Genomic DNA, 12864 nt, shown 5'->3' on the forward strand with positions numbered 1-12864 from the left:
ACTCACAGACACCGCCAGGGCGATGGGCCCTGCGAAGCTCCAGACCAGGGTGTCGTAAATGGAAAGCCAGCAGAAATCAGGATTGCCATAGCCTTCGGGGTCCAGACCCACAGCCAGCCCTACAATTATCAAAGAACAGCGTGTATCAGCTAAATGCCCTGCTGGGACTGGAGCGACACTTGACCCCTGACCCCAGGGCAGTGCCTCCAGCTCCTTTAATTGGCTCGTTTCCTGTCAATGATGTGGGGCTAATTTAATCACGTACATGGGTTTTGGCTTTTTTTCAGTTGGCAGTGAGAGGTGTAACAGCAACTCTGATTGGAAAGCATACAGAGTGAAAAGCATGAAATGTAAACTACTCATTAGCATAATCCGTAACTTCACAACCCTCACGCTAAAGTCAAAAGATAATGAAGAAGAAGCGAAGTCAACTAATCACACAACATGTTCACCTTGCAAAACTTTCAATGTATAGGAGTTCCTACAATCGTGTTGCAGACTTTGCAAAGAGAACATTCCTGGTGAATCTGTGTCAGTGGGTATTGAGCAGCACAGACCTGTGATGAATGCAGGTACTCCCCAGCCGATCATGTAGTAGAACCTCATGGGGCCGTAGTTGATATCACGCACCTCCGTCATCATGCGGTACATGTGCAGCCCCTCCAGGAACATCCAGGCGAAGGTGCACATGTAGAAGAACTGGAGCAGGATAGCGATCACTGTGCACACAAACTGCAGCAAGGGAAACAGACACGGTCAGCACAGCTCCAGTCAAACATGGACATGCAGGAGTCTGATCGTAGCATGCTCCGGGTATGCTTGGTGATAGGGATGAAAGATAATCATCCACTTTAGGTGGCACAAGCTATTTTCTAAAACCTTGCCTGGGGACTCTTTTGCTACATTATCAAACAGGTAACATCTGCAGTGTCAGACTATAATGCTTACAGTAAGTGGAGAAACTGGCCATCATTTCTCAAGCTGACAGCAGCAATAACTTAGATTTATCTCTGTAGAGGGGTTAAATATGATAAACTCCCAATACAATGTACTGCTCTAGTACGGCAGTTAGATTAGTTTGCCACCGGTTCGGTTTGGTTTGGCTTGGCTTGGCTTGGCTCCCCCCACCCCCTCATGCGGAGCAGGAGAGCCTGGGCTGCTCACCGGGTTGTCTGCCTGGTTGATCCCCAGCAGGAAGATGAGCTCGGAGAGGAAGAGAGCCACTGCCATGTTCTTGCTGATGCTGGACTGGTTGGAGTGCAGCGAGCGCAAGAAGAGGAGCACCACAAAGGTGAGGAAGAGGGAGCCCAGTGTCACCGCCACTGTGCCGTACGTGATCATCTTCAGGGGCAGGATCTCGCCGTTCTGTGGGGAGAACACACCACTGTCAACACGGACCTACCATGCCTCCGTCACACCTCCCACAGTACAGCCACATGCCGTCAATGTGGACCTACTAGACCCCCTCAGATCCAAGGTAAAACTAAAGGAAACTTAGTAAAGTATACAGACGTTTCTGCCAGTGCCGCCTTCAATAATTCTGATTGAGCGTTTGAATTATGGATGACCTTCACACCACCCAGCATCTAGTCACACTGCTGTCAAAAAGGAGACCCTAACCCTCCCAGCGTCCAGCTTTCAGGAGGCACAGGAGCATTGCTGTAAAGTGTTTACATAACAGGCATAATATATTAGTGTGTACATTATATTGTATTGTATTGTATTGCGTTCTTTCTCTTTAAAATTCTTAAACAGTCTGTGTGAACTCTATGGAGTTCAACAAGTAGCAGTGGCAAAACTTTGAAAAAACATCTATGCATTATAAAATATATATATTAACTTGGTATAGTTATGCACACAGTGACTGAAGGGGATAATTAAAGAAGTAAATGGTGTGGATTAAAGACTGTTGGCCGGTGTCGCTCTGCAATCTACATTCTGCAAAGGGACCCTCTCCTCCCCTCCCCTCCCAGCGTGTCCGAGCTGCCCTCCCTCTCTGTAATCTATATTCTGGAATGGGACCCTCTCCACCCCTCCCAGCGTGTCCGAGCTGCCCTCCCTCTCTGTAATCTATATTCTGGAATGGGACCCTCTCCACCCCTCCCAGCGTATCCGAGCTGCCCTCCCTCTCTGTAATCTATATTCTGGAATGGGACCCTCTCCATCCCTCCCAGCGTGTCCCAGCCAGCCATACCTCTCTGCGGGAGATGTCCATCAGCACTGCGAAGCTGGTCATGTGGTTACACTGGCAGCTGATGTGGGTCTGGTTCCTGAACACCACTTCACAGCCCTTAGCAGACCATCCTCCAGTGCCCCCGATGCTGCATAAGGAGAGAGTCAGCCACACATCACAAATTCATCTTCCAGTTGCATTCACTCAAGCCTACACTACAATAATCAAAGCTGTAAACTGAACAATAAATAAAAAATGGACATAGGTACACACCAGTATACTACACTACTTTTTGGTCTTTCCTAAACCTGTATACATGTCTGCAGTACAGAGTAAACACTTAATGCCATTTCATAAATGTGTGTGAATGCTAAGTGTACTATTTGCACTGCTGGTAGGGGCTTGTTCACTCCAGCACCCAGGCTGAGGTGTGGACTCACGGGATGGAGTGGTTCCAGAAGACGCAGATGGGTTTGGATCTCTCCTCGCTCTCGAAGAGTCTGAACTGCACTGTGATGGGCTTGTCCAGCACATGCTGCAGCGGCTCGTCGTTGTCATGCACGGTGATGCTGACCACCGGGGAGTTGATGACTGGCCGCTTGGGAATCCTGAGAGACACAGCGAGACACGGTGAGACTCAGTGAGACACAGAGAGAGACAGCCAGGCACAGAGAAACACAGCGAGAAGCAGAGAGACTGACAGGTCTGGACACGAACACAGCGTGCATGCGAGGAACTGCAGCTTATTAGCATGGGGTACAATCAAATCAGGTATCTATCAAGTGACAAGGATGCTGTCCTATTACATAGATCATGCCAATTAAAATCTGCTCCTTCTCCTGCTAGATACATATATCCTTCAGCATGCATAGTGCACCCTAAGGTGTACCTCAGGCTCCTCTTGTCGGGGTCGTAGTGCTCCGGGAGCAGGCTGGCCAGGGAGCGGTAGATGATGACGCTCGCGATGGCCTGCTGCTCGCTCGGGTCCGGGTGTCGCCTCTTTCGGTTCACGGTCCCGTTGTTATCCTCAGCAAGGGAATCCGAGATCCTGGAGACTGCATACAACAAAGTGGAAGAGTTACTGTACAAGACATACAGCAAAACAGGGCTGGAGAGGAGACAGAACCAGGCTAGTAGACTTAGAAGATACATCATCTGTGTCTCAATCTGTATCTCAGTGTGTGAGAATACTTTTAACATTAAAAGCACTACTAAACTGTGATACTGAAAGTTGACTAAAGGCCAGTATATTCTTCTCATAGTTATCATACTGGTGAACAAATTGCAGCACTGATCAGTACCTATTGATTATCAGTATGTATTAAGTGGGTTCGGCTGCTTTCTGTTTCCATGGTGTGGACACACAACACAATGCAGAGCACTCACCTCTCGTCTCAGCGGGCTGGAAGACGGAGTCAGGCAGGATCACGGAGGTCTCCAGGTCAGCAGGCTGGGCACCGCGCAGGCCTTCGTAACGAGGTAGCCTGGCACCAGCGAAGTTCATCTTGTCCAGGCGATCCACGGAGATGACTGTGTGGAAAATACATGTCACTTTCCAGGGCAGGAAATAAAGTAGACGATGAAGGAGAAAATGGTATAGAGCAAGATGAATAAAAACTAGATATGCAAGGAGAATAAACTGAAACAGAAAGGAGCAGGCAGATATAACCAGAGGCAGCGCACCGATGTTGGGGGTGATGATAGTGAAGGGGTTCAGGTAGGTCTTCCTCATGTTCTGTGCCAGCACGTTGGCATAGTCCTCGTAGTGCCGGAGCAGGAGAGCCGTGCCGCCCTCCGTCTGCTGGATCATCTCCCAGTGTGGCTTGTTATCAGGGTCCAGGATGGCACTGCCCACTTTGAGGAGGTTCTGAGGGGAGGCCACAGAGGAGAGTCAGTATCAGTTGTACAGCATGCAGGGATGGAAATAAGACTCCCATTGCATAGCAGGTTCATCCATTCCTGGTTTAATAAGACACACGTGAGCTTGTTACCGATACACTGGGGCTAATCAAGTTTGTAATAAAACATGGAACGGGTGAAACTGCTATTTCCATCCCGGCATGGACACCTGTCACATTACTGATATACAGGGCTGACAAAGCTTTATTTAGCCAACGCTGAATTTTGGTACTTGCATAGGACAATTAATGGGGAATACAATGATGCAATAAGAAACAAACTGAAGGCTTGGTCTACGCCAGTAGAAAAATTCAGCACTCAGCTAGATGAGCCACTGACTTCATGCCATCCCCGATATCTATCCAGTACTTCCTTGCTAGAGGCATGCAGGAGATCTGGGTTTCCCTTCATTAGAATTTACTTTAAATACAATAGCACAGTTGCATATTCGACCACCAAGTGGTGTCTGTTCTACGCTGAGAAATCTGTTTGCACAGGGTTCTGATACGAAGGTAAATCAGGACAGGAACCGTACAACCGAGTTCCCCTAAATAACTTTCAAAGACTGAGAGCTTTGTAGTTTTAAGTGTCTTTGATATCCTGCAACGGGCAGTCTACCACCAATCTAATGGAGTTAATATGCTTGGTTAATCCGGTAGCCATGTGGGCCCCTCTTCCTCTTGGCCTGTCTCCGTGTCTCTAGCTGTCTCTCAGCAGCTCCTCTCACCTCGGTGAAATGAACATCCTGGGTAGCAGCCAGCCTGAAGCCCTGCTGCTTGTTCTCATATTCCAGGATTGTATTCGTCAGCTGGTATGCCACCTTCACATCGCTGCCAAAGTAAGCGCCAGTGTGCTGGCTGGCGTTCCGCAGCAGCAGTGCCATCTGTCTGGACTTGCCTGCCTCCAAGACAGACTCATTGCGAGCCAGCTTATCAGACTGCAAGAAAGAGAGAGATGATTCAATTAACATACCCTCACTCGATAGCTGGTAGCATGATCTCCAGGATCAGCCAGGGGACATTTAGTGCATCCTCTCAAATTATTAAAGGGAACTTTTTATGCATGTAACAGTTAATCATTTTACACAAATAGATGCATGCAAAGACCCAAGATTAAATAAGTTGTAAGGCAGTCAGATCGGTGGGGGGGCTGGAGTTTGGATATTTAAAACCTAGATCTAACCCAGCCATGAGTTCCCATAGTCAGTGCTCCAACTATGAAGTCAGTGTGCCTCCACCTCTACAGAGCTGATAAATACGTACAAAGGTCTTCAGATCTGCAAAAGTCACAGAGGTGCAGTTGAATATATTAGGAGGGAGCCAGCCCTTGTGTTCATCACAGTGCCGAATCGCAGTGCCTGTAAAGAGAGAGAGAGAGAGAGAGGGAGAATGAACTCGATCAATGAGTTTTCATGAAGCACAAGTGACTGTTACCAGTGGAAGCTCTTTAAATGACCCAGAGGGTGGATACAGTGGTGTTTCTAAATGAACAGCAGCATTATGACATACAGTAGAAACCACATGGAAAGATTTCATGATGTTACCAATTCACAGAGCGAACTGATAATGACTAATGAAGACGATTTGAGCAGCAAGGAGTCAGGCGTGGGTCTTTCCAGCGCTGCTGGGCTCAGCAGGGGTTTAATAACCCCCTCCAGCTGGATCCAGGATTTAATGAGTTTGCACTGTCAGAGGCACTGTCCTTCTGGAGAGTAAGCTAGTCCCGACCTGTCTACTCATTAATATTAACCCCTAGTGTGACAGCACAAAGAGGCCTAGATAAATCACCAGAAACCTTGTTTGCAATCTTAAGACCGTGTGTTGGTAGCCTGTGTTAAAATGAATCTCCGGATAGGAAGGGTTAAAGGCTTACCGATCGATCCTCTGGGGCAGGGTATGGCTGCAGGAAGGCCAAACTTGGTCCTCGGCCACCAGATCACGGCCTCCATCGCTCGCGGGCAGCTGTCGTAAATCACTGAGGGGACAGGGAGGGAAACACTTTGTTACAATTGAGAAACTGCAGCACCTTTAAATATCTAAACACGTTCACAGTTTAGACAATTAAAACAGGACCCTAGGTAGTTACTTTCAAAACATTGCAAGTGAAAAAAAAACAGCAATTTTCAATTTACAGTTTTTTTGTTATGTTTTTGGATTTCATCATCATACATTCATTCATTCATTCATTGGTTCAGAGCTACCAAGCTTAGAAAATTCCCCCCTTCTTGCACCGGAGTTTCTCCAGGTACCCACCCTCACAGCCGTTCATGGAGACCTCAGCAAAGGGGTTGTCACAGCGGTCGCACTGCTGCCCGATGACCCCAGGCTTGCACCGGCACTGCCCGGTCTCCGTGTCGCAGGTGCGGGAGAGGGAGCCGGTGGGGTAGCAGTCGCAGGGGAAGCAGGTGTCGCCCTCTGCTGGCTGGTAGTGGTTCTCCTGCAGAGACACAGAAAACAAACCCTGGGTCACGCCATGGAGATGAACCAAAAAACATCTAAACCCTGCAAGCTTGAACAGCAATATGAAAACACTAACTCTAAAGCAAATACAAAATGTTGTGCAAAAGGGTTACTGCTTATCCCTTTCATGCATGGCGACCTCAAAAAAAAAAAAAATCTACTTTTACTTTTTACATGGGAATATATGGAAGATGCAAATGCATGATGGCCTCATACATGGATGCCATTTTTCCCCATATAAAGCAATGGAAATTTTTTTTAAAAATCTTCAATTATTCACTGAAGAGAATTGAAAAATGAACTATTATTATTTTATCAGGACCTGTGGCTGCTGTAAACCACTCTCTGGAAACTGCACTGAAGCTGGGTCCTGCCTAACTCAAGAACAACAAGACTACATTTCAACCAGGGCCCCTGTAACAGCTAGCTCATCAGCACAAGCACAGTGAGGTCTACTGTAGGACTCGAAGGACTAAACACGGATATCCTGTTAAACCAGTCTTGCTTTGTAATACAGTATTGCATATGCCCAGTGTGCGCAGTATTCGTATTTCTGCTGCAATTAAACGTGGAATAATAGAGGAACATTAAATTCCACTTCCATGTAAACAGATTATCTCAAACACTTCTTTGGAATACTCGTATCATACTGATGCATTCTGAATATGTTGCTCATGTAAACGTACGGGTTGTCACGCTGAGTCACATGACTGCAGATCACACCTGCTGCTCACCTTACACCTGCACTCTCCGGTGGTCTTGTTGCAGTCGGGGTCGAAGCCCTTGCTGGTATCACAGTTGCAGGGGCCGCACATTGGGTGCCCCCACCAGCCTTTCGGGCACGGCTGGTCATTCCTGATGGAGAACAGAAGGAGCTTCAGTGTACAGGATAAAGCTAGACAACATGCAGGGTGTTTCAATGAATTATTACAGGTAGAGCAGAGGCCAGCGTGTCTGGTCGGGGAGGGGGCGGCACTCACTTGTTCTCGCAGTACTGTCCGAAGAAGCTGCTGGTGCAGTCGCAGGTGTAGCCGTGGGAGGAGCTTGGCTTGCGTGTGCAGACGGACTGGTGCTCGCAGGGGTTGAGAGCGCACACGTCCTTGCAGTCCTCCCCGTAGTAACCTGAGAGGGACAAACATCACTGTCTCATCAGCTACTGCACAAACCAGCGGGTTTAGACGTGTGTAACTGTGCTTATCAGCAATCTAAATATTTGTTAAAATCGGTTTTAATGGAAGGTTCATCTACACATTTAACAGCCTTCACATGCACAGGCCCGTCTGTACATGAAGTACCATGTGAATTACGAATTTCATTTTCTAAGATCTTTGTTAGGGGGTCAATGATGTACCCTGACCACCACAAAAACATGTTTTATGAAGCATCTGATAATATCCAGTGCCACAATCAAGTGATACATCCCTGAGGTTCATGCGGAAGTGTGATGTTTGCAGGCCTGTACCTTGTTGAAGTGTGTGTGTGAATATCACTGCCTGTACCTGGTTGAAGTGTGACTGTGTGAATATCACTGCCTGTACCTTGTTGAAGTGTGTGTGTGTGACTGTGTGAATATCACTGCCTGTACCTGGTTGAAGTGTGACTGTGTGAATATCACTGCCTGTACCTTGTTGAAGTGTGTGTGTGTGACTGTGTGAATATCACTGCCTGTACCTGGTTGAAGTGTGACTGTGTGAATATCACTGCCTGTACCTGGTTGAAGTGTGTGTGTGTGACTGTGTGAATATCACTGCCTGTACCTGGTTGAAGTGTGTGTGTGTGACTGTGTGAATATCACTGCCTGTACCTGGTTGAAGTGTGACTGTGTGAATATCACTGCCTGTACCTGGTTGAAGTGTGACTGTGTGAATATCACTGCCTGTACCTGGTTGAAGTGTGTGTGTGTGACTGTGTGAATATCACTGCCTGTACCTGGTTGAAGTGTGTGTGTGTGACTGTGTGAATATCACTGCCTGTACCTGGTTGAAGTGTGACTGTGTGAATATCACTGCCTGTACCTGGTTGAAGTGTGACTGTGTGAATATCACTGCCTGTACCTGGTTGAAGTGTGACTGTGTGAATATCACTGCCTGTACCTGGTTGAAGTGTGACTGTGTGAATATCACTGCCTGTACCTGGTTGAAGTGTGACTGTGTGAATATCACTGCCTGTACCTGGTTGAAGTGTGACTGTGTGAATATCACTGCCTGTACCTGGTTGAAGTGTGACTGTGTGAATATCACTGCCTGTACCTGGGTCGCAGCTGCAGGAGAAGCTGTCCCAGTCATCGTTGCAGTAGCTGTTGGCGGGACAGGGGCTGGAGTCACAGGGGTCCGGCACGCTGCAGCCACGCTCCACGTTCACTCGCTCAGCCTGGTTGAGGTTCAGAGCCACCGCGCTCGCCGACGTCTCGCCGACACGCACACCCTGCACGGAACACAAACCATTCTGTAAGACACAAGAACAGCTCCCCAAAGCTAGCTGGATCTGTCATGAATGAACATTCAGAGCCACGCGTTCCCCCTTCCCCAGTGTGTAAGTGTGTGACTCGCCTGTATGCACCCCCGGAAGCCCTGCAGCACAGTCCCGTTATCTCCGGACACCCCTCCCACACTCAGGCTCTTCAGCTTCAGCCCGTGCAGCTCATTCCCGATGTCTGCGCTCACCTGCGATACACAAGCACTGGGTTAGACTCCCACTCACTCCATTAGCAGTACTGGCACTGCACTGGTACTCAACATGAAAGCACTTCAGTGGAAAGCATTTGTACAACTCACATAAGGCATACATTATAATCCAGACCCTCAACTATTTCTGAAATAAATATTATACAGCAGTGTGGGGTAGTGGTTAGGGCTCTGGACACTTGACTGGAGGGTTGTGGGTTCAATCCCAGGTGGGGGACACTGCTGCTGTACCCTTGAGTAAGGTACTTCACCTAGATTGCTCCAGTAAAAACCCAACTGTATAAATGGGTAATTGTATGTAAAAATAACGTGATAACTTGTAACAATTGTAAGTCGCCCTGGATAAGGGGTCTGCTAAGAAATAAATAATAATAATAATATATATCAGGCGTTTGACTCGCAGCATTGCTACCTGGCATTGTCACATTCATTCATGCCCACCTGGTGCAGTCCGTAGTCGAAGGCTATGCTGGCCCGGTACTGTGGCTCTGTGCCCTCGTGGGCACCCCTCAGCTCTACCTGCAGCTGGTGCCAGTCTCCATCGTTCACCTTCACCTGGGGGAGCCTCAGCAAGGACACCTGGTTGCTCCCCCGATACACAGCCAGCAGCACATTCCCTTCACTCAGCTGCAAGCACACAAAGCACATTGGCATTAATGGACACATTTATCTTAGATGCAGCAGGCATGTTAGGGGCTTTCTGTTATGATTATTAAGCTTCTGACTTACACAGCTAAAAGCAACCCAAGGCTCAAAAGCAAAGCAATGCAGTGCAATGCAATAGGTCTTATTTTCATCCCTGCTTCAAGTTTACATCAATATCTATCTGCAGGACAGACACATGGCTGCACCACATTACACTGGCCTCTAGTCGTAGTATTTAAAGGTATGAGTGGTCCCCCAGGAGTTTGGGGTAGAGCTCACCTGCAGACTGATAGTTGAATGCTGCCCGGCGACAGCCCTGAAGATAATCCCATTGGCCTGTCGAGTGCGGAACATCATGCCAGCATACCAGGGCAAGCTGATGGTGGAGGCCAGGTTCTTCCAGGAGACCATGCTGTTGCCTTGGAAACGCTGTGGACTGGCCATCACTGCAAGAACAGCAGCAGAAGCAGCACATTAGGAACGGTCAAGCCAAGGTCAAGGTAAACCTCAAGACACACTAGAATCTGGACTTTAATAAGCTTCATTCAAACATGGTGCACAGCGGTCTTGCACAGTTCCTCTACAGCAGAGTGCTGACCTCCACTGCTAAAGATATTACTCCAGCCCAAGACAGACAAATCAGAGCCCATTAGAGCCAGGAGAACCAGAGAACCCCTCTACAGACATCAAACAGACACAATGATCAGACAGGTACACTATGCGCGTGTGTCTGCTGAATTAATGAGCGATCAACACAGCATGGGTCAGATTTACAAACCATTGTGGTTTTTTAAAGCTAAACAGACAGTTTAGTGCTGCAGATATTTCACAGGAGCAAACCCTTGGTAAACTCAGTGTGACTGTGTGTGGATTCAGTACATTCCTGCAGCATCGCAGGCAGACAGGAGCCTGATAATGCCAGCGGTACAGTAAGTGTGTGGAGGAGTGTTCTTCACCAAGCCTTTGTTCCAAATTGGATTTCCCATCTTAACCCCGGATTATAAAGCGCGGCGCAGTTTCTCTTTGTTACCCTCATAAAGGCTTATCGAGTTAGCCAGCCAGCCAGACGGCTCACCTTAGGGAAACAATCATGGCACTAAAGTGATTAGAGAGACCACTAATTGGAGTGTCTCCTCTCTGGAAGCGCGGGAGTCATTCGTCACACTCTTCATTGTTTTGATACGTTTTTAATGAAAAGGTTGAACACAAATCGAATGGATTAGATTATGTCTTGGCAATGGATTTCATTTATGGGCTTTATTACAAATAAACAAATACATAAATGGGTGGGGGGGGGGGGGGGGGGGGTTGAAATCAACATTGTTGTGCAGGACACCATGGCAACATATGGGGAGAGATCCATTACAGGGGGGGTTATTGAGGAATGGGTCAGAGGAAAGAGCTGATCATGTTACACATACAGGAGCAGGGCCAAGCTCCTGATACCAAACAGGACAAAGTGAAAGAGCAGAAGCGTTGATAAGATTATACAGGGGGGGGGCAGCACAAAGCAGTAAGCATCACAAAGAAGGAGGAATTCACAAGACTCCTGTACATTTCATTCTTTCTGCATTAGACTAATGAATCACGCTTCCAAAATGTAAAATAACTTGTATGTCACAAATGCTGCTCCGGGAACAAAAACAACTTTGATTCGACTTCCTGGGTACCTTTGTTCAGCGCTGCCCTGGGCATTGGAAGTACTGTAGGCTGCTATCCAGCACTTACTACTTAACACTTAACACTTAACACAGACTGCACAGCCTGCTCCCCAGACAGCCGAAGCGAGCCCTGTTGCTGTATCCTGCACACTGCTTGAAGACTGGAAGCGAGTGCATTCTGCACCACATGGCTGTATACGCCTAGCGCATGTGTTCATCTGTTCATGAGTGCTAATTTGAGACTCTAATTAACGGTATGCTTCTGTCTCAATTGTAGCAGCCGAGGCAATTATTTGAAGGCTACTTTATGCTGGAAAACAACATGTTAGCAAATGTGACATTGTGGTATTTGAGATGACTGTTACAGGGAACGTGAGTGTTTGATGTCTTACTAGCCTCAGGGAAATCAGCAAAACCCAATCAAGGCTCAACACATCAGAAAAATATCATTTGTGCACAACAAAACCACTTGTGCTTTGGCAGGGCAAGGATCTACTCATTCATTTTTTGCTAAATCACTGGAATAATTTAGGGCACCTTTCAGTTCAACTGCTTGAAGATAAATGGGCCCCTCTGACTTGGGCACAAGATACAGTGGGGTCATTCAATTGAACTGAACAGTGATGGATCTGAATTCTGCGGTTCCTCCTGTAACGAGGTTATGAAAAACAACATCCAGCAGTTCATGCAAAGGCTCCTCAGTGCACTAATATGTTTTATAATGATTGAAGTATTTAGTACCATCTCCATTTGGATCAATTGAATAGACTCCATTGTCTAACTAATGACAGTGTCCCATGTGACTGGACAACCTTCAAAATGACGTGATGGAGAATCTCTCAGTTCAGACCATCTCTCAGGACAGCCCAACCTCGCAGACGATGGTCTGAACCACCAGGACACCTGAGCTCACTGAGACAATAGACCAGCAGCCTCATTTATTAGGCTAGGGCACAACAGAACAGCCAATCATTTCCAATGGGGTCTGTCTCTTGAGATCCCGAGACAGTGAAGGAGTTACAATGTAACGTTTCAGGCAGCATTTTTCCATATCTGTGGAACACACCTCAAGGGTTTGGAAACATGGAGACCAGGAGACAGAACAACAAGGCTGAATAACACAGACACCTGCAGTCCTGCTCTCTTTCCTTCACAGCTCCTTAAATTATTAAGATCTAAAAACAAGAAAGAAAGACAAAAGATGTCCCCAAAGGCTCTACTGTACCTTAAGAAAACAGATAAAAGAAGGTTTTCAGCAAAAGCTTTTATCAGCGTTGGTTCCCTCGCTTGCTCACTTCCTTCCTCCCTCAGTGAACAAGCTCCACAGGCCCCTGCATGTAATA

General features: G+C 47.4%; 1 protein-coding gene across 2 annotated transcripts in view; it reads right to left on the minus strand.

Annotated features, from left to right (window-relative positions):
- The window catches only part of LOC117433641 (cadherin EGF LAG seven-pass G-type receptor 2-like), an 82535-nt gene that overhangs the window by 7081 nt on the left and 62590 nt on the right, over positions 1–12864 (minus strand). For both annotated transcript variants that reach the window (XM_059004774.1, XM_059004773.1), the window contains exons 9-26: positions 10140–10306; positions 9657–9842; positions 9081–9194; positions 8781–8955; positions 7512–7653; positions 7266–7386; positions 6325–6508; positions 5945–6046; positions 5335–5429; positions 4800–5009; positions 3857–4040; positions 3560–3703; positions 3063–3228; positions 2614–2781; positions 2195–2321; positions 1165–1365; positions 558–732; positions 7–119 (exon numbers count right to left, since the gene is read on the minus strand). In XM_059004774.1, coding sequence (XP_058860757.1) covers positions 7–119; positions 558–732; positions 1165–1365; positions 2195–2321; positions 2614–2781; positions 3063–3228; positions 3560–3703; positions 3857–4040; positions 4800–5009; positions 5335–5429; positions 5945–6046; positions 6325–6508; positions 7266–7386; positions 7512–7653; positions 8781–8955; positions 9081–9194; positions 9657–9842; positions 10140–10306 — 2774 coding nt within the window. The remainder of the gene's footprint in view (positions 1–6; positions 120–557; positions 733–1164; positions 1366–2194; positions 2322–2613; positions 2782–3062; positions 3229–3559; positions 3704–3856; positions 4041–4799; positions 5010–5334; positions 5430–5944; positions 6047–6324; positions 6509–7265; positions 7387–7511; positions 7654–8780; positions 8956–9080; positions 9195–9656; positions 9843–10139; positions 10307–12864) is intronic.

Source organism: Acipenser ruthenus, chromosome 30 (genome assembly GCF_902713425.1).
Source record: "Acipenser ruthenus chromosome 30, fAciRut3.2 maternal haplotype, whole genome shotgun sequence".
NCBI lineage: Eukaryota > Metazoa > Chordata > Actinopteri > Acipenseriformes > Acipenseridae > Acipenser > Acipenser ruthenus.